At 40.6% G+C, this 22,614-nt stretch overlaps 1 protein-coding gene across 2 annotated transcripts in view; it reads left to right on the forward strand.

The window, feature by feature from the left end:
- Positions 1 to 13,610, forward strand: part of LOC140188009 (ephrin-A5-like) — a 454,565-nt gene extending 440,955 nt beyond the window's left edge. The window contains exons 4-5 of one of the 2 annotated variants that reach the window (XM_072243885.1): positions 41 to 112; positions 10,429 to 13,610. In XM_072243885.1, coding sequence (XP_072099986.1) covers positions 41 to 112; positions 10,429 to 10,544 — 188 coding nt within the window. In that variant the 3' untranslated portion in view covers positions 10,545 to 13,610. The remainder of the gene's footprint in view (positions 1 to 40; positions 113 to 10,428) is intronic. The other variant, XM_072243886.1, reaches the window with a different exon arrangement.
- Positions 13,611 to 22,614: the final 9,004 nt, after the last annotated feature.

Below are 22,614 nucleotides of genomic sequence, written 5' to 3' on the forward strand. Positions count from 1 at the left end.
TCACACTGACACATAGCTACTGTTTCTATTTCTGTCGTAGACAGTTGTATGGAAGCAGTAGGGGTGAATGAAGGTGATTTCGATGTAAACAACAGTTCAGTTGAAGCTTCAGGTCAGTAATATCACAGTGCCTCATCTTTCTGTCACCTCTGCCTTCCTTCCATTTCCCCTAATCTTTCTCTCGGCATGTCACACCCAGGGTTATTGCATACCTTAAAGCTTTCTGAGTCACTCGTTCAGATAGAGCATTAAACTTAAAGTACAAATTATGAACTTGATACCAAAAGGGGATGTTGAGAGGGAATGAAAATGAGACATAATTATCATTGTATGTATTATTTTATAACCTAAAATTTAAACACGAAGGGACAATAATTTCCGATACTCCCTGGAGGTAACAAAATAAAGCAATAATCCTGGTTGTACTTGCATCAATCTAATCATCTGGATTAGATTTATTATAATCTTTCTACTCCTCTAACCAACCATGTCTAATAACGGAATACAGTAAGACTTGGTTGCCAAGTATCTTTACTGTATTCTGTGATTATTACGAGGTTTGGCTGTTAGTAGCGCTTTAAGGTGTCTTATTTTCACAGCGAATTTATCTTATTTCAGAAACTATATATCTGATTTTTGATATATCAGCCAACATCTGATTCACCGATGTGACATTTGTCTTGTGCAACTAAACATTTCAATCCAACCAAGGAAATACGTAACTGTTGCTTTGAAATTATATGGTTATTAGTGTGCATTATTCTTATTGGAACTTTTTTGTGTGGAGATACTAAAGTTGATGGATAAGGATATTAAATGATGGAACTGTAAAGCAAGTGTTTAATAGCTGCAATGTGTAAACCCTGTAACAAGTGGGCTCAATGGCAGGGTCTGAGGACTTTCTAACCTTGACTGGGGCTGTGTGGGAGAGAATGAGGAACCTCCTAACCCTTGACCGATCTGTATGGGGAGTGGTGTCTAGCACTATACTGTCACTGCAAAGCAACAAATTTCTTGACCTGTGTCAATGATAATAAGCCTGATTCTGATTCCAAATGGGCTCTGTGACAGAGTGTGAGGACTCTTCAATCACACAGTCAGTTGTGTGGGGCAGTGTATGACACTCTAACCTTTAGGATCAATTTGAGAATGTGAGGACACTCTTAACTCTCAACAAGGTGGTTTGGGTTCAGAACCTTTAAACCTCAATAAAAGAGTGACCTTGACAAGTCTGAAGCTTTGTCCTTTACCACAGGTAGAGTGTGAGAGACGTCTAACCTTCCAGAAAGCTCAATAAACAAGCCAGAGGGGCATCTAACATTGTGATTTGGGAAAGGGTTTAGACCTTAAACTCTCAATCAGCCTTATTGTTTTGTAAGTTTCCTTTAAAACTTGGGCAGATAATTTGGCACTGATCTTCAAATTGTGGCTGAGAGCATTAGTTTATGTAATATTAATGGTGAAGCTTTTACTTGTGTAAGATGATAGAAATGTAAAAGGTAATGGAACAAACTTGACCTTCACCCACCCAGGGTTACTGGGCTCCTCCAGGTATGTGGAAAGCTTGGCTTATATAAGAGTTAATCTGACGTTTCCATTCATTGATGAGGCACCTTGGGTGTATATCCTGGGGTCCCCCAATTGTGTCTCATTTACTGTGCGAATTGAACTCCACCAACATCTCCAGCAAGGCTTGCTTACTAAGGGTGAGAAAGCAGGATTGGGGTACAAAACAATTCGACCCTGACCCATCATTCAGTAATATCACAGATGATCCTGTACCTTGCCCACTTTATCTGGTCCCCACGTCTCTTCATTCTCTTTATGTTCAAAAATTGTTCACCAAAGTGATCACTTCCAATGAATATGGAAGCCAAACCTTTTGCTCTTAATGGGATATAAGCTAACAATCATCAGAGTTTACTCCAATCAGACAAATTTTCTGTATCCTTCTGAGTGCATCTCCCAATGGAATTGGAATTATGAGCCAATCATGTTACACAGCTGAATGTCGTCCGAAGAAATGCGCAAGTCTATGTCAGAAACAATTTTATTCATGGGTTTAAATCTCAGTTGGTGTTTCCCATCTGCACGCTTTTTATTGCTCTTTTGGCTCACTTGGCCTTGTGGAGTGGTGCTGTGACATACAGCCAGGAGGAGGTGGCTTCAGCACTGACAGTGTGCTGATCGCACTGAGCCCAGCTTTCAGCTAGGTTTATCCCAGGCTCTGCAAGCTGCTGGGGACACAAGAGACTGCAGATGATAGAATCTTGGAACAGCACACAAGATGACGGAGAAACTCAGCAGTTCAGGCAACATCAACGGTGAGAAGTGGACAGTAGTTATTTCATGTTGAGACCATTTATATGGAACACCTTAATGTTCAGGCATCCCATTTAGCACCAATGGCCATTTCGACCTGTGTGACCCCCAGTTCCATTTCCCATTCAATTCAGCTGAAGGGTCTCGACTCAAAACTTAAGACCATAAGACATAGGAGCAGAATTAGGCCATTTGCCCCATCAAGTCTGTTCAGTCATTTGATCATGGCTGATCCATTTCCCCCTCAACCCCATTCTCCTGCCTTCTCCCTGTAACCTTCATGCCTTGACTTATCAAGAATCTATCAATATCCACCTTAAATACACCCAATGATCTGACCTCCACAGCCATCTGTGTTAATGAATTCCACACATTCACTCTCTGGCTAAAGAAATTCCTCATTTCCATTCTAAATGGATGCCTCTCTATTCTGAGGTTGTACCCTCTGGTCCTAGTCTCCACACTATAGGAAACATCCTCTCCATGTCCACTCTATCTAGGTCTTTCTACATTCAATACATTTCCTTCTTCTAAATTCCAGCTAGTACAGGCCCAGAGCCATCAAATGTTCCTCATATGAACAGCCTGAATCATTTTTGTGAAACTGCTTTGAACCCTTCCCAATGGCAGCACATACTTTCTTTAGGTAAGGGGCCCAAAACTGCTTACAATACTTCAGGTGAGGCCTCACCAGTGCCTCAGCATTACATTTTTGTTTTTATATTGTAGTCCTTTCAACCTGAAAGTTTAGGGAATTTTTAGGAAATCCTGCACATCTGATTATTGAATTTTTTCCCCATTTAGAAAATCGTCTATGCTTTTATTCCTTCTACCAAAGTGCATGACAGTGTATTCCATCTGTGACTTCTTTGCCCATTCTCCTAATCTGTCTAAGTCCCTCTGCAGCCTCCATGCCTCCTAACACTACCTGCTCCCCCACCTATCTTCATATCATCCGCACACTTGGCCACAAAGCTATTAATTCAAATCATTGACATACGATGTAAAAAGAAAGTAGTCCAAATACTGACCTCTGCAGAACACCATTAGTCACCAGCAGCTAATCAGTAAAGACTCCCTTTATTCCCACTCTTTGCCTCCAGCCAATCAGCCAATGCTCTATCCATGCTAGTATCTTTCCCATAATTCCATGGTGTCCACACTTGCCTTAAGAATACTTTTTCCTCGTTGGGATATATCTCTACTGCTCCTTCCGAATAGCTCCCAGAAACTCCAGCCATTGCTGCTGTGCTGTCATCCCTGCTAGTGTCCCCTTCCAATCAATTGGTCAGCTCCTCTCTCATACCTCTGTAATTCCCTTTACTTCATTGTAATACTGATACATTTGACTTTAGCTTCTCCCTCTCAAATTACAAAGTGTATTCCATCATATTATGATCGCTGCCTCGTAAGGGTTCCTTCAGCTTACCTTAAGCTTCCAATTCAAATCCGTTTCTTTACAGAACTGCCAATTCAGAATAGCTGATCTTCTAGTGGGCTCAATCACAAGCTTTTCTAAAAAGCCATCTTGTAGGCATTCTATAAATTCTCTCTTGTAGGATCCAAAATCATCACCAACTGCATTTCCAAATTTACATGCACATTGAAATTCCCCATGACTATTGTAACATTATCATTTTGATATACACTATCTATCTCCCATTGTAATTTGTAGGTTACATCATGGCTACTGTTCGAAGGCCTATATATTAACTCCCATCAGTGCCTTTTTACCCTTGAAGTTCCTTAATTCTACCTACAACTATTCTACCTCTTCCAGTCCTATGTCACTTCTTTCTAAGGATTTGATTTCATTTTTTACCAACGGATCCATGCCACCCCCTCTCTCCATCTGCCTGTCCTTTTAATGCAATGTAAATTCTTGGATGTTAAGCTCCCAACTATAATCTTCCTTCAGCCAAGACTCAGTAATGCCTAAAACACCATACCTGCCAATCTCTAACTGCATGAATAGATCATCTGCCTTATTCCATATACTGAGTGCATTCAGTTATAACACCTTCAGTCTTGTGTTTGTCAACATTTTGATTTTACACTGCTACTCATTCTACTGACTACAATTTTGTTCTATCATCTGCCTGTCCTTCTTGACAATCTCACTACATATTGCATCTACTTGTATACCAACTGCCCCATCTCAGCCCTAACACTCAGTTTCCTACCCCACTGCCAAATTAGTTTAAATCCTCTCTAACAGTTCTAGCAAACCTGCCCGCAAGGTTATTGGCCCCCCTCAGGTTCAGGTGTAATCTGTCTCTTTTGTTCATTTTATAGCTTGCCTAGAAGAGATCCCAATGATACAGAAATCTGAAACCCTGCCCCCTGCACCATTTCCTCAGCTATGCATTCATCTGCCAAATCATCCTATTCTTAACCTCAATGGTGCGTAGCTCAGGCACCACTCCAGGGGTTACTAACCTGGGGGTCCTGCTTTTCAGCTTTCTACCTAGCTCCCTAAATTCACTCTTTAGGACCTCCTCCCCTTTCCTACCTATGTCATTGGTGCCAATATGTGCCAAGACTTCTGGCTGCTCAGCCTCTCCCTTTAGAATACTGTGGACACGGTCTGAGACATCCCTGACCCTGGAAGCTGGGAGGCAACATATCATCCAAGTGTCTCTGTCGCCTCCACAAAAGCTCCTGTCTACCTGTCTAACCATGGAATCCCCTATCACTACAGCAGCCCTCTTCTCCCTCCTTCCCTTCTGAGCCACATTATCAGACTCAGTGCCAGAGACCTGCACTACTGAGTTTCTTCAGTATCTCGTGTGTTACTGCTTAGCTGCTGTTTGCTGTTTGGTCACTAGGTAAGTGTCAACAACTTTTGATGGAGCAGGGAAGTTTTTCCTTATATCACATTCAAGGAATATTAGCATTGCCAACAAGGCTAATTCAAAATTGCCTTTGAGAAGATGATATGTTGCCACATTTTAATGCATGACAGTACTGTACCAATGCTACAGGGTAGAGTGACTTATTTTGGTGGTGCTTAGTCATTAATCCATTCCAACCATCACTTGTTGTTCTACTCGGGATTCAAGTACAATATAATGGAATTGGGGACTACAATCCAATCAGCCACAATCTTATTAAATGATGGCACAGACTCAAGGGATTGAATGGCCAATCCATGCCAATATTTCTTATATTTCTTCTCTAAGCTTTCCTGTAAAAAGAATTCTGTCTCCCGTAAAATGTTCGTAAAACTTTAACTTTTATATGACCAATGAAAAATCTCATTAGAAATCCTCCAATGTAAATTATAAATGTTTTCCATCATCTGTGGTACAACTTTTGTAACACTAACTACCAGACAATCAGCTCCATGTAGGAAGATACACCGCCAACTTCTCTTAATCTGTCAACGGAATTTCCTGAATCTCCGCATGAAAATTGAATTGTGTCAAAGGTTGGCAAATTTGAAATAACTTCATAAACCACAGTTGCCAACCTGAGATGCTGTCTCTCATGAGCCCTTACATTAAAATTTAAATGGCCTCTAACCTCTACAAAGCGCCAGGACCATCTGAAATTTTTTTTGAAAGAAGGAACAGATTTCTGACTTATTTTAAACCCTAAACTTTTGGATAAAACCTTTTTTATATTACTATAAATATTTTTAACATGTACTATACTATAATTGCTAAACCTCATGGAGCCTAATCTCTCATTATACATTGAAAAGTGCTCTAGGAATCTGGCTTAATGATGCCTCATGAACAGAGGAAGCTGACACTAATTTGCTCACTAGTTAAATGCTTGCAGAGAGTTATCAATAACCAGTGACATTTTTAATAACATTTAACTTTTGCCGGATAATGAGATAAAGGTGAATGATTGAGTGGGTGCTTCTCTGGAAGAGGGGAATAGAGAGCTTATTAAAACAGGAGCCAAAAGAATGTTTCTTTAATCAACTCAACTGCCCTCCAGCCCCCTCACCAGTAATGGAGACTGTTCCATTGACACTACAGTCAAGGTAAATTTCTACAAATGTACTGTGGAGAGCATTCGAACTGGCTGCATCACTGCCTGGTATGGAGGGGCCACTGCACAGGTTTGGGAAAAGCTACAGAAAGTTGCAAACTCAGCCAGATCCATCATGGGCACCGGCTTCCACAACATCGACCACAACTTCGAAAGGCAATGCCTCAAAAAGGTGGCATCCATCGTTGAGGACCCCACCAGGTCAGGACATGCCCTCTTCTCTTTGCTTACCAGCAAGGAGAAGATAGAGGAGTCTGAAGACTCACATTCAACATCTTAGGAACAGCTTCTTCCCCTCTGACATCAAATTTCTAAACAGGCAATGAACCCATGTATATAGTACCTCACTTTTTTTTTGTTCTTTTTGCACTACTCATTTAATTTAAATACAGTGGATTCAGTTAATTCGGACACATCAGACATCTTGGGCCAATTAAGCAGCTGCTCCAAATAGGTGAAGTTTCATGGAAATAGTTAAAAAGGTATAAAAAAGACAAGCTACCATTTAACTGAGTTACAAATTATGCATGAAAATTATAAATGAAGTACAGAATAAATGAAAACACTACCAACACTACTACTATATGTTAAAACCATGTATTAGCTCCTAATAACTATCTATGGAGAAATTTGTCCAGTGTATGCGGCAGTGTTCTTTTGATGGATTGTAAATGAAGAAAATCAGCGCAGATACGGACTGCTTACATACAATGCATTTGATAATTGCATCATCCAAATCTACATTTTCATTGTAACATTCAAGATGGTTGTTGATACCTTCAAATTCTTTGCAATTCCCAGTTTACTGAAGGAATGAAATCATTTCATTTTCACTCCTGGCCATTTCTGGCATCTCCAAGCCCAAATGCTTGAAACTGCAGTGAGAAAAATGGTTCTGAATTGTCTTACTACTTATTTCTTGCCAACTATCAGGGACAAAAATCACTGCTTTGTGAATAGAAACATACTCAACTGATGCTAATTAGAAAATGTTGCACAGCAGTCTCCTCCTGTGTCCCAATTAAGAAGTATTGTCCCAAATAAACAAAGAGAATCCTGCCTATTTTCTTGATAAGTTTTTGTTCTTTAAGAGTTGTCCCAAATAAGGGGCTGCCCTGATTAACTGATGGCCCAATTAATCAGAATCAATTGCTGCAAAACAACAAATTTCATGTCATAGGTCAGAGATATTAAACCTGATTCTGAAGGCTGCAGCTTGGTTTATTCAACTTACCCAGCTACTTGGCCATCTCAAGGGTACAACTTTAATTGCGCTAACATTGGCAGCCATTTCTTCAGCTTTCAAGGTCCTAACATCTGGAATTCCCTCTGTAATTCCTTCTACCCATTTTTTTCTCCTTTTAGGACTCTACTTAAAGCCTATCCACTTGACCAGTTTTCAAACACTTTTCCTGTTACTTCCTCTAGTATTTTTGATCTAATGTCTGGAAGAGCCTGATAGCATCTTTCAATTTCAGATGTACTTTACGAATAGAGGTTGCTTGTCTCAAAGCTGTAGCTCGCTGGTGTAGTACACCACTTGGTTGACACTGTCAGGCAAATCTCTGTCTCACTTGAGAGCCTACTGCTGCCAAATTCAGTGCCGGGGGCCCACTGAAGTTTTGGAGAGGAACAAGGTTGGCAGTCATGAACCCTATCATAAGGTCTGATGTGGAAGCGGACTTGACTATCAGGCTAGACTGCATTAAATAGATCTAGTTGTCTGAAGATTGCCCACAATGATAGCCATTGGGACAGCATTGATTTCTTCCACAGGAGATTAAGGTCATTTGACATGACCATGGCTTCTTGCTGACGACCACCTTGTCATATTTCCAGGGTGTGAAATGATTTGAATGTGGCTGTTGTCGAATTCTTTTCCTGTTATAGGTGCATTTTCAATTGCAGAGGTTCTGCAGACGCTGGAAATCCAGAGCATCATACAAAATGCTGGAGGAACTCAGCAGCTCAGGCAGCGTCTATGGCGGGGAATAAATTGTCGATGATTTGGGCCAAGACCCTTCATCAGTCATCTCAAATGCTCCTTCTGCACTTTAAGTGATCATGTCGCGAGATTCCCAGGAGTCAGTATGGTCATTCCTTCAGGGAGCCAGGGAGGATTTGACCATGTCCTTTAATCTTTTCCTTTGCCTGGTAAATCTGTTCCTACAGAGCTCAGAATAGGTGTCAGTTTCAGAGGTCTGGTGTTGGACATTGTGGTTGATAAACCCATTCTATATCTGCAACCTAGAAGATAATAGCTTGAGAAAGAATATTGTTTACTGACTCCAAATTACTTAGGAAAATATTGTGAAGGCCGTGTTAGCCTTATCATCCCATTACCATGCTATGCTTGCTGTAGGGAGATGGAATCCCAGAGGCATGTTGGAGGGCAGGAATGCTGCCCAGTAGATCGTAGGTTTTGCTCCATGCCTGATGTCTTGACCCTCAGATACCCTTTGCCTCAATCAGCTACTATTATTATAGGGGTTATAATGTAATTCACACTCTATATTTTGTAATTCCCTAATGTGAATTCTCTGAGTTGCAGTTAATTGAGTCTAGTTCATAGATCTGTATCTGGGAAAACACTGAAAAATATATTGCAGTCTTTTCTGAGCCAGAGAATGAATGACGTGACTGGACTTACCTAAAGCCGCAATCTGTAGCATTTACACCAACTTCACCAATCTGGATATCTCTGCTGAAAACACTTTGCCATTCTACAATGCAGAGTTTGTAAGCTCTGCTAACACAGAAGTGTGGCCCAGTAAGGTGACAGTAACTATGAGTGAAGGATTGTCAGACGCCTGTCTCTAACTAGAATCTATCCATATGTAGGGAAGCTGAAAATGTCCATGGGCAGACACTCTCCAACACTCAGGGCAGCATGGTCGTGCGGCGATTAGTGCAAAGCTCTACAGCACCGGCTGTAAGGGTGGGGTTTCTATTCCTGATGCTGTCTGTAAGAAGCTTGTAGGTCCTCCCCATGACCTAATGGGTTTCATCCCACATTCCAAAGTTGTACAAGTTAGGGTTAGTTAGTCGTGGTCATGCTAAGATGGCACCAGAAGCATGGTGACATTTGCTGTCTGCCCAGCCCAATCCTCGCTGATTGGACTTGATGCAAATGGTGCATTTCATTATATGTTTCAATGTATATCATGACAAATAAAGCTAATCGTTGGATCTTTTCATCTTTTCAGAGTAAGCAGTACAGAACTTTATCTGCAACATCTATGACATTGGACTTCACTAGCCATTGCCAATTGGGCATTGTTGGGAACCTGAATGGTGAAGCAGTTGGGCTAGAATAAGAGTGGAGGTTGGGGGGGAACTCTCTAGAAGCTTTGGTTTTCTAAATTTGCATGAATGGATTTCACAACAAATAGAACTGAAGATCGTACTTTGTTCAATTGCAAAGAAGATGTACCACACAAATGGGAAAGTAATATGCTCATAATGTTGGGTGAGAGAGAATGGAGGGTAGCCCAGGTGAATTATAAATGCTAATATGTGGTGGCTATGCCAATTGTTTTCAAAGATTTAAAAGATTCAAAGTACAGTTATTATCACAGTATGTATGCAGTGTACAACCCTGAGAATCCATGGTGTATCCAATGTAATCTTATGCAATATAGTTGTGGAAAAGTATCACTCGATATCCTTTCTGTGGTTTGGCACACTATTGGGGCAGATTACTAGAAAGTTAACATTGTACCTTTGCCTAGCTGAATCATGGATAATGTTGCCACTGGGTCCAAAATTTGCATAAAATGCACTATTAAAGATCTGCATAGAAGGGGACTTTCAGTTGAAAAGATTATAGTGGACACTCCTCCTCAGGCTCCAGTTTTTTACTGCAGTTGAAACAAATGATGTCTTTATAGCACAGCCTACAGGAAAAGCAGCCAGAGCATTTTAAAGTAGTTCATTGCATATGAAGGACTTTGTGATGTGATTAAAGCACCATATAAATGCAAAGCCTTTTCTTTAATTTGTTCCATTAAGCTGTTACATTTTGCACATTAAAATCACAGGGAAGAATTAAAGGAGATGCATTGCTAAGAGTGATTACTTTTTATTTCCTCTCTTTTCCAGATGATTCTATATACGAGTCACCTGAACCGTATCACAATAACGATGGAATCACGACCTTTAGGATTTCTTGGCTCATCCTGGCAGCGACCCTCATCCTGTTATTCCTAACATCATAGCACCCAGAGAAAGGGGGAGAAAAAAGAAATTATTTCTATCTGAGGGACCGCAACCAAAATGGAGACGGCAAGAGATTGACATGGGTCCTCCAGAAGAGACTCCATTTTCTGAGACACTTTGCCGTTAAGACAAATGATTTGAGGAACAGACATGCTCTATTACTGCTTTGTGAGACTGGGAATTCTCATTTTCTTGTGAAGCACTGCCTTGGGCCCACTGGGGTTTGATATAAAGTACATCAAAAATTGGAACAAATATCTCTATGGAGGTGTCCAGACGCAAACTTTCTCAAATGGAATCTATATTGGTGCAATCGTTTGTTCCACTGGTAGGTCAAGGCCCATGACAGAAGAAGCATCTGGGAGTGTTCTGACCTTCAAAGTTCCTTTAAACACAACTCCTTGACACACTGTTCTACAAGAGCAGCCACAAGTCTAGTTGCTCATTTTTGTGTTTGTTCCTTTTTTAATTTCTTTTTGCCTTGAATTTTCAAGAGGGGTTTGTTCAGTCTTTCTGACAGCTTAGGGGGAGCAGTTCTGTGAGAGGGAATGGGGCCATGTGGATCAAATAAATCTGCCACCAAATAGTAACATGGAAATCCCCTTTTGCCTTACGTGGGGAAGATTGGACTACGTCCTCTGAGTCTCTTGGCCAATGTTACCGACAGCAAAAGTGACATTGGGCAAGATCAGTGGTTGAACTCTGAAAGCTGCATTAAAATGTTTTCTACCCAGTTAAATCAGTCTTCAAAATTTCAAAGTGCATTGACCCATTAATAAGATTTCTTACTCTAATTGGAAATATTCCTCACGGTTTCAACACATGGCCCCTTCCACCATCACCCCAACATCTGTAGACTGTCCTCAAACCCCACGCTATTCAGGAATACAGCTTATTATATCATCTCCAATATTGTAACTATTGAGAGGCATCAATTATTTTTAGCAACACTAAGATTTTTTTTCTCTCTCAGCAAGGGTTGTTATGACATTCATGGCATTAATCTCTTTTTCCCAGTAAATAGTGGGGCTTACTGGTGACCTCATATGACAAGAGAATCATTTTGAAACAACTGAGCCAGAATATAAGTCAATGCCTCCAGGGCCCTGCAGATTCATGGACACCTTAATGACACAAGATCTGCTTCAGTAAAATCAGCTCTGAAACTTAAACAACAGTCCAGATGTAAGATATTCACATTTGCATTTTAAAACGTGTACTACTTGTAACAAAAAAAATAAGTGAAGGCATTGCCTTAAAGACAAAGATGATGGCATTCTCAGAAGGTGGAAAGATTTATTTGGTTATGGAAATCAAGACCTCCTTGGAGTGAAAGATCAGTGGCTTTCTTTGGGTACTGTACAAGCTAAAGTTATTGGAATATGGAAGACCTTTCCTTACTGTCCTACTTTCCCATCATCTTAGTGTTTTTAAACGTTATTAAATAATTCACTGAGCTAGCGCCGTGTCTCTGATGCAACAGGTACATATGCATAGCAATTACATTCTGGGACTGGTATTCTGGGCCTTGGACTTCTGAACTGAAGCAAGGAGATCAAATCCCAATTTAAATTCTAGTAATTAAGTAAATCTGAAACTAAAAATCCAGTGCAAGTAATGATGATTATCAGACGTAAAATACCACAGATGCTGGGAATCTGAAATTAGAATCTGGAAGTACTCTGCGGGTCAGTCAGCATTTGTAAAGAAAGAAACATTATTATTCAAAACTGATGAGTTTTCATCAGTTCTGATGTACAGTGATCATGAGATTGTTGTTAAGAACTCATCTGGTTCAGTAAGGGAAGGATACCTGCCATCCTCATCCATCCATGTCTCCAGAGCCACCAATGTAGGTGACACGTAACTCCCTACACACTTCAGTGACAAATACAGATGGACCATAATTGCCGACAATGTCTTTGTCCTGTGAGCGAATAAGCAATTGCATGTGTGACATACACTCACATATAGGTGCCAGGTCTGTCAATGTTGTGTGTGACTCTCGCTCCGATGCACACATAAGAAATTAGAGGGTGTAGGTAACTCAGTGACAGAATTCTCAATCTTGTTGCCCAAAGTGGGGGTTTTCCTGTAGTGTGGGGGAACTGGACTCCAGTGCTAGTGTCGTACAGAAAATGAAATGATCCCTGATGTTGAAAGAGGTTGCTGTCTGCACAGAGAGTATTGTAAGGCAAGATAGCAGAACATACGTGTTTTCTTTTAATTTAGCTTGCATTAGGGAGGTGTTACTTCAAGCTTTTGCTGTTTAAATGTTGGATGAGGTTTACTTTCTCCTAGACTTGTTATCTTTATATTGCATTCCTGCTAATCAGTAAGCAATCTTTGGATAGTTTTGTCGTCAATCTCACCAGTGATGAAATTGGTATGGTATCCCGTCCTCAGGTCAAAGAGTGGAGTTTTCATAAACTACAAGCAGTTGTTCAAAGTGTAAGAAACCTGGGCGAGTTACCTTAGTGAGTTTCAAAGTTCAAAGTAAGTTTATTATCAAAGTACATGTATGTCACCATATGCCACCTTGAGATTTATTTTCTTGCAGGCGTTCACAGTGGAACAAAGAAATACAATAGAATCAATGAAACACTGCACACAAAGACTGACAAACACCCAATGTGCTAAAGAAGGCAAACTGTGCAAACACAAAAAAAAACATAATAATAATAAACGAAAGTAAGTAAATAGATAATACTGAGAACATGAGTTGTAGAGGCTTGAAAGTAAGTCCATAGGTTGCGGAACCAGCCCAGTGTTGAGGGGAGTAGAGAAGCGATTTTGTTTTTTTTTTGAAAGGACATTACTGAGTAAAAGGTGATAGGTAGTAATGTTCAAACTATCATCAATAGTGGAAATTTTCATTGAATGAAATCTGTATTTTAATGTCAGAATTGAGAGATGGAAATGTTGTCATTAAAAGAGTTCCTTCAAAAGCTCATTTTGAAATCCTTCATATGCTAGAATTTTTTTTTATATTAAGGTTGCTTTCAGTCTTCTGAGAAGTCCGGTTGACTAAGAGAGTCAAGTTTTCCCTGTGTGGGGATAATTCATCCACCGCACGTTGGAGTTTCTGCTCAAACCAACTCTAAGTGGAATAAAGGTGATTGAGCTCAGTTGAAGCTCATTTCTTGACAATGCAGACAAGAGGGGCATAAACTGTGGCTGACCTAATTTGGGGGGGATGGGGGAGGGGGTGGTGGTATCAATGGCACCTGCAGAACGTCTGGAAGCACAGTTAGGAAGTTCCAGGATGATGTTGGATACAAAGCTGCAAAAGACTGCCTGCAGGCCACTCTCTTGTAGTCTAAGTACTTGTTCCCTTACTGCCCATTATGCCATTGAAGTTTAGGGCAGCCACGAAGGTCCTCCATTTCTGGCAGTCTTCAGCGCTTCCTTCATCATGTCTATAGCTTCCTCTCGGTTTTCACTACTGTCAATCATGCAAGTCGTGGGTGGATACTCAGAAATAGCAGCGCACTCAGATACAGAAGGATTTTTTATTGCTGTTTCCATAACAATTTAATTTTACCAGTCAGGGTTGTTAGTCCTGAGCTGAACCCCCGAACCTGGAGGACTGGTGAATCACCCTTAGTCTGGCCTCTACCCTTTGACCTGTTCGGCATGGCTGACCCTACCAAGAGCGGAAGCATAAAGCCCTGACCGCAGCCAACATAGCTATCTGGGTCTTAGAAGCCCACAAGCTTTCAAACCAGGACAAAGTTGTGGTCCTCTTAGAGGTGTAGTCCAAGTAGTTTTATAGTGACTGGTAACAAACTGCTTGGTTTAAAAAAGTGTGGCACATTGAAGCATCAGTTCTGAGGGGAATCTGACATCAGCCCACCCAGTGTAGATTAGAGTTTTCATTCTACGCTAAGTGCTTATGCCAGTAAACTCAAGGGCCCAGGAAAAGGAGATCTAGATCATGTCATTTAGATGGTTTGACAACGGAATCCTCATCATTCAGATTTTTCATTCCATATCGTTTCATATCATCCGGATCAGGTTAAAACTATTTTATACATTTACTATCTGGTCCAAACAGATAACATTATGAGCTGGGATTGCCAGCAGCAATGGTTTAACTCATGTAGCATTGTCCTTTTGTTTAAAATACTCCTGCTAAAATGTGCAGATGACTCAGTCATTTCCTCAGGCTCCCCGTCTTCAGCAAACCAGATCTTTCTGCTGAAGGTAGATCTGCCATAATATATTCAAAGGTAGTTCCAAATCCAATCTGTTTTGGCTCTTCCTGGCAGGGGGTGAGAGTATGGATGTGTATTTGGTATGTTTAAAGGAGCTGGGGTTTCAGTGAATTGCTGCTGAGGAATTATATCAATCCCAAACCTCATGAAAATCCTTAATTCATCTAGTACCCTTTTGAGAGATTCATGGGCTAGAATTTAAAATTCTTGCTGTGAAATTTCTGTCTCCATGTTCCCATATCTTAAACACCCATCTACAGTGGTTAAGCTAAATACACTTCTATCATTAATCATTATTCTTATTAGAGACCCAGATGGGACCAGAGTGTTTGGAAGTACTCACTTCTAAGTCTACAGAGAACATTTATGATTGGGGAACAAACAGAATAATGATTTCTTTCGTCAAAATCTTAAACCAGTTTAAGAGAGCCTTGTGTTTGGGAAGATGTTGATTAAGAAACTATTGTAACAATACTTACACAAGACATAGGTTCAGGATTAGGCCACCTGGCCCATCAAGTGTGTTCTGCTATTCGATCATGAATGTCATTTTAGATTTCCAACAAAGAGCCAAGAGGCAGTGAAGACCTAACATTTTTGAAGCTAGCTGGTAAAGCAGAAGGGGCAATACTGACCAGCCAGGTGGAAAAGCCATCTGGGAATTGGATACTGTGTATCTCAGTGTAGTGATAACTTCTACAAATGCATACTAGTAGAAGCAGTTTTCCCCTTTGTAAAATATAGAGTTAAAATGTGTAAATACCTTACTGAGAGCAACAGCACTAGTCTTTTGGTCTGAGGTCAGACAAGACAGTTAGATCTGTGAATCGCACGTTGCTTGTCCTACTTCCCAGCCTCAGTTCATTTTTTTGTGCATTGGTACCATAGCTTTCAGGCCAGATATCAATGCTGTCTCTGTGAACGTCCACCTGAGGAAATCAGTCAGATCTGGATCTGTGCGCGTTGGCATGGATCTGCAGGAAGTGAGGGCGCATTGGGTACCTAAAGGTCACTTTGATTGAGTACTGCTCATGTTGCATTGTATCAACCATAGAAAGAAACTTTCTCCCATTCCTCTGAAGATGAAATACTGCTATGTTCATCTCTCTGTCCTGCAGCTTCCTGCTTTATAATTGCAGCGTGGACTAAATTGGCAAACTTTCAACTGATCACCAATATCAGAATGAAGCTCCTAACATGTGTAGTTAAAGCAAAACAGTAGGAATTCTCTTGCCCCAGTGAACTGGGTTTCCAGTTTTCCTCAGTAAATTAGGCAATGCAATAGACACCAGCACATACCTATTGTTCTGCTAGAGAGCAAAATATATTGTTTTCAAAACTATTTTTAAGTAGTAGAAAGCCCTCGATCCTCAAAGGCTTGTATGTTGTAAGGATATTACATTATCAGGTGTTTTATATATATGTGGCATGCAAAAGTTTGGACATCCCTGGTCAAAATTTCTATTACTGTGAATAGCTAAGCGAGTGAAAGATGAACTGATTTCCAAAAGGCATAAAGTTAAAGATGACACATTTCTTTAATATTTTAAGCAAGAAAACTTTTTTATTTCCATCTTTTACAGTTTCAAAATAACAAAAAAGGAAAAGGGCCTGAAGCAAAAGTTTGGGCACCCTGCTTGGCAGTACTTAGTAACACCCCCTTTGTCAAGTATCACAGCTTGTAAACGCTTTTTGTAGCCAGCTAAGAGTCTTTCAATTCTTGTTTGGGGGATTTTCGCCCATTCGTCCTTGCAAAAGGCTTCTAGTTCTGTGAGATTCTTGGGCCGTCTTGCATGCACTGCTGTTTTGAGGTCTATCCACAGAATCTCGATGATGTTTAGGTCAGGGGACTGTGAAGGCCATGGCAAAACCTTCAGCTTGCGCCTCTTGAGGTAGTCCATTGTGGATTTGGATTTTGAGGTGTGTTTAGGATCATTATCCTGTTGTAGAAGCCATCCTCTTTTCATCTTCAGCTTTTTAACAGATGATGTGATGTTTGCTTCCAGAATTTGCTGGTATTTAATTGAATTCATTCTTCCCTCTACCAGTAAATGTTCCCTGTGCCACTGGCTGCAACACAAGCCAAAAGCATGATCGATCCACCTCCGTGCTTAACAGTTGGAGAGGTGTCCTTTTCATGAAATCCTGCACCGTTTTTTCTCCAAACATACCTTTGCTCATTGCGGCCAAAAAGTTCTATTCAAAAGGTTCAAAGGAACATCTAAACAATCCTGATGCTCTTTGGAAACAAGTCCTGTGGACTGATGAAGTTAAAATAGAACTTTTGCATGCCACTGTATATATATGTATTCTGTATATAACTGTTTGTTAATAGGAGTTAACATTGAGTATGTGTAAACATGGATCATTCTTGAAGTTTATAGAAATCATTGTACTGAATCGCCATTATCTTCCTGAAGTTCATTCACTTTGGTCACTAAATGTTTGATGTGGGGTGGGGACGGGAGAGTAATGTTCACTACCACAGGGCAGTTCTTTATCATTGTTTGTGATTGCTCAGAATGTTTTTTTTTTGGGGGGGTATAAAATATTAAGCCACTGAAGAGGAAGAGCCAGAAACTTTGGATAACATATTTCTAAATGCTTTCTTTAACTTGCTTGCAAAGGTTTAGTCAAAGCTGGGCATCCATTTCGCAGGGCTGTGGTTGCTAGAAGTTTCACACAACACAGAAAGAGGCCCCGCAGTATGCTTAGCCCATGTAGACCATCTTACACTAATCCTACACCATTCCCATTTTATTTTTCCCCCATTCATTATTTCCCACCCAAAAGCCCCTCCTATATTTTACCACTCCCCTCCTACCCCAGGGGCAATTTACAGGAGCGAATGACCTATCAACTTTCATCTCTTTCAGATGTGGGAGACAACCAGAGCAATGCAATAATGTAACTTCCCCCTTTCTGTGTCAGTTAGACCAGATCTTGTCCAGTGGAGTAGAATTTAATGAAACAGGAGCCAAGAATCTTTCATAAAAATCTAATTTAATTTTATTCATCACTGTATGTTCTAAATGTGATGCTAATCCAACTATGTGCAGTTGACACAAGGGGGAATGTGTGTATGAACACTACCAATTTACACAGGAGGCTTCTGGACTGCAGCTGTGGTTTCCTGCTCATCCACTGCAGGACTGTAAACTAATAAATTTAAATTGATGGATCATGTTATTAAAACATTAGGAAGTCTGCCAGAAATACCCCATTGCCAATGTGAAGCTGCATCAGTGGAATGTATTCTTTGTGAATATGTAACTGGAAGATCATAAATAGGGTGAGATTGTACTGAGAATATCACTTTGTGAATGAGTTTTGGTAACACTTGTCACAGCCGTTGTTGTTGAATGCTACTAGAGGTGTTACCTTCCTTTTAAAATAGAGGTTATTTAGAGGATTTAAAAAAATAGATGTGATAAGTCCATCCCAAATCCATGAGCCTCTTCCCACCCTTCATCAATGCACATTAACTTACCTATTGCTTACTTACTGGCCGTTACGCTGCTGGTGCTTGGGGCAGCAATGAAGATCCTCCATCTCTGTCTGTGTTCAGGCTTCCTCCTCCTCACCAGTAGCTTCCTCTCGGTATTCACTACTGTCAACCACGCAAATCCCAGCTGGAGACTCAGGAATACTATCACACACAGATATAGAAGGATTCTTCATGCTGTTTCTATAACAGATTTAGTTTGATCAGTCAGGGTTGTTAGCTCTGAGCTGAACCCTTGACCCAGGAAGACTGGTGGACCACTCATAGTCTGGGTTCTACCCTTTTGACCTGTGTGGCATGGGTGACCCTGTCAAGAGGCAAAGCATAAAGCCCTGACTCCATCAACATAGCCCTCGGGTCACCGAGGCACGCAAGCCTCCTAACCACGACAATGTTGTGGTCCTCTTGGAAGATGTCCATTAACATAGCAAACATTTTCCTCAGAGTTGCATAGAGGAGACAGCAACAATGATAGCAATCTGACCTCAGTCTGGCAATATCCAGTTTAGTGTTTATATTTTCTTTGTATGTCTCCAGTTAATTTTTTGCTCAAAGGAGTTATTATTCAAACCATGCAAACTGTGGAACTTTAGAAAATCAGTTAACTGCCTTACATTTATCCAATTTGGTTGTTGAGGTCTAGTTGAGGGGAAGGAGAGATCTAATCAATGCTGTTCACTAATATGACCAGTTTAGCTAACATATAACTATGTATACAAAATGTGCATTATATTTCTCCAAAATACAGTTCTATTCACTTCAGTGGAGGCAAATTTCACAAGCCTATTGCAAATTGCACACATTGATATATTATGTGTTTGGTGAATGCCGCTAAGGAAACGAATTCTAATGTTATACCACCTAGCTTCTTTTGGAAGCCCCTGTTCTCTTACACGAGCCTTCTCAATTGCTGCTTCACTATGACTTCCCTGCTCCAAAGCACTGACCAGGTGGAGATTCAATGATGCTCATTGTTATTTATGTTCATCAGAAGCAGGGGGTGACCCATTATCCACAAGTATTAAGTGTTTCAAAGCACAGATTCAGACTATTGAGCCCATCAATGTATCCTCCAGATCTATCAGATGGTTACACGTATATTGTCGCATATTTTAAATCAATACCTCTATTCCATTCTTCTTCTCTAGTTCGCCTGAGATCCAGCTCTGATGCCACCTGTGTGGATTTCTCTGGCTTTATTTGGTGTTGAGCTATATGACATGGTTAGCAAGAGAACGTCAGTATGTAAGGAGGTGTAGAGGCAAACCTACCTCCCATCATCCCATGAACTATATGAGATTGTGACCTTGACTCTTCAGTGCATACCAGTAACCTCATCACAAAGACTAAATATGCAACACAGGTTTAAATATGCTAACCCAGTTGGTTTGATGTTCATTCAGCAATTTGGTAGGATAAATCTTTGAACCACAGAGCTATCTGATGTAGCCAAAACAGCTCTGACTCCAGTTTACCGCTGAGGCCTTTAAAACCAGTCCCTGTGATGTGGCTATGATTATCCCAGTAATAGCCTGGTTCTTTGAATGATGGCTCTGCAAAGGGTTATGATCACTGGAAGATATAGCTGGTGAGACTTACTGTATAACTGGCGGTTTTAGCACAATAAAGCAAATGTTAGATAAGCGAGCATGTAATTGGATCAGTCAATCATGAAGAAATTTGAATAATTTGTTTTGAATTTTAGCTAGTTAGTTCATCACTTATTCAACAGCCCATGTCAAGATGTGGCCTTACAAACAGTGAACTCCTAGTTCCTGGCAATTTTGATGGCAATCCCAAGGGTGGAGTGTGGCGTATTTTAGAAAAGTAATTTGGAGAGTAGACTCTGTGTAAGATACAACTATTGGGTAAATAGTTTTGTACTGTTGGACATTTCTCTTGCCATTTTAATGCTGGAAATTCTTTTCAGCCCTCAAGATGATGCAGTCAACATATTACACATACACCTGACATTACTTGTTGATAATCTTTATACTGTAAATCAATGGATTAATTTAAAACCTCTGCTGAATAGCAAATGCTACTCTTTTGCTGGTATATCAATTGCACTGCCAAGTAAAACATTTCAATCTAGCATCCTTGTGGCTCCATATAATATCTTTGTGACTGCAAATCAGGTTGTTCCCCCAAAGTTGCGAACTAGTGCTGAAGGCGATAACTGAGGAACCACATCATTAAAGTGGAGATTGTCTCTCCAGTGAGTATAGTGGAAACACTAATCTTTCCCTAATCCATCCCATTTTTCTTGTTAGCTCTTTCTTCACCTCTGGTCTTTGGGGATAGAATGTGTGGTTGATCAGGCCAGGCGACCTGTTTCCATGGTGTAGGTACTGCATAACAGCTGCAATGAAAGAAACTGCGTATCTCAGCAATGCAAGGCCACACTTTAAACAATTGTCACCCTGGATGAGAAGTTGGGTGGGTGAGAAGGGGAAATCAGGTGTTTCATGCGAGTGAGATCATCGAGAATTGTAACTGTAGAAATATTTTGACTTTAACCATAATAATAAACAATCAGGTCTTGGCCACAGTTTCTAGACAGAAGTGGAGGATTCTCAGGAGCTGAGAAAAAGTAAACGGATGAGCCTTCTGTGAGCCATATAGAGACAGTTGCCCATTTTGTTTCCAACACTTGAAGTCATGGACTGTAAGATGCTTAGTGGTAGAGGCAGGTGATACACAAATGCAAGTTTTTTTCCAATGGGTATTATTGATCTTCTAGAGGACCATGCATCTTTGGAACCTTCTCCTTTGGAGTACTGTGGAGGCTGTGTAAGTTCAAGGCAGAGATTTTTTCTGGAGTAGAGCAGAGTCAGAAGTTATGGGAACAGGCTGGAAAGTGAAGTAGAGACCAAAATCAGAGGAGGCATTGTTAACAGTGAGGCCCTGATGCTATATGCCATACAGGTAGGTACAACTGCTCTGTAATGAGTCTGGAATGATTCCACCCAGACCAAGACTCTGGTTGCAAACAATCTCCATTTAGCTGCAAGATCGCAGCTCACTTGTTCACGAGGGGAAGAATGTGCAAGAATTAGCAGATTTCAATGGCTTATTGATTTTGGAAGTTTTTTTTTCTTACTATCCTAGTTGAAAGTAACACTGATAGTATTCTGTCACAGTCATCTCAAACTGTGTCCAGCACTGCTGTTAGTATGACAGTGCAGGCACGGTAATAGCACATTGGTCTAAATACAGAGAATAATAAAATCAGCTGACTGCTATACTAGCAGTTTTATTTTGAACTAATAGCAATAATGTATAATATAAAACCAGGTGCTACTCTCAGTTTATCTCATTTAGTTGACTGAGCAATATGAATTTTGAACATATAATGCTGTCATTTCTACACCTGAAATATTACTAAGTGCACTTTCAAATCCAAGCAATTACACTGGACTCTAACTATTATCTAGCTAATCAGATACCCTGAGCTGCTTATAAATGAATGCGCTAGTTTACTTTTGTCATACTACATTAACTCCAAACAGATTTCATTCCAGCGTAGTATTGCTCTTCATCTACTCTGCAATCCTTCTCAACCTGAAGTTCCATTCTTTTGGCAGGTTCATTACTAATCTACCAACACACATCAAAGTTGCTGGTGAACGCAGCAGGCCAGGCAGCATCTGTAGGAAGAGGTGCAGTCGACGTTTCAGGCCGAGACCCTTCGTCAGGACCAGCAACTTTGATGTGTGTTGCTTGAACTTCCAGCATCTGCAGAATTCCTGTTGTCATTACTAATCTACCAACTTTTGCCCACTATTAAGTATTCTAAAATGGCACCTATTCTGCCATCTGGGATACTGCAGCTTATTCTTCAAATTTCCCCTGACTCTTCAGAAACTATTCTTAAGGACTTTTCTTTTCCATAAAGGTTTTGGTCTTCACCCGTGTTGATAGATGAGCAGGGACCATTTTCCTCCTTAATATTGATCCAGCATTATAGAAGATTATTCACGGTTCAGGAATCAGGTTTATTTATTGTGTGCACATCGAAACACAGTGAAATGTGCTGTTTACGTTAACAACCAGCACACTGGAGGGTGTGCTGAGGGCAGCCCACAAGTGTTGCCACACATTCCAGCACCAACACTGCAAGACCACAATGCTCGGCCGAGCCACACAGAACACAACAAGCAACAAAACAACAACTGCAAAAACGTCACGGCTGCACACCTCATTTTGCCTGGCTTCACCCTCCTATTTGTGATATTTCTTTCAGGCCACTCCTCTGTTTATAAACACAAGCCAATATTTTGAAATAACCGTTAAAAAAAACTTACGGGGGGATTAATTGGAGTCGAAGAAGGCTTTTGTGGAACC

Source organism: Mobula birostris, chromosome 26 (genome assembly GCF_030028105.1).
Source record: "Mobula birostris isolate sMobBir1 chromosome 26, sMobBir1.hap1, whole genome shotgun sequence".
Lineage (NCBI taxonomy): Eukaryota > Metazoa > Chordata > Chondrichthyes > Myliobatiformes > Myliobatidae > Mobula > Mobula birostris.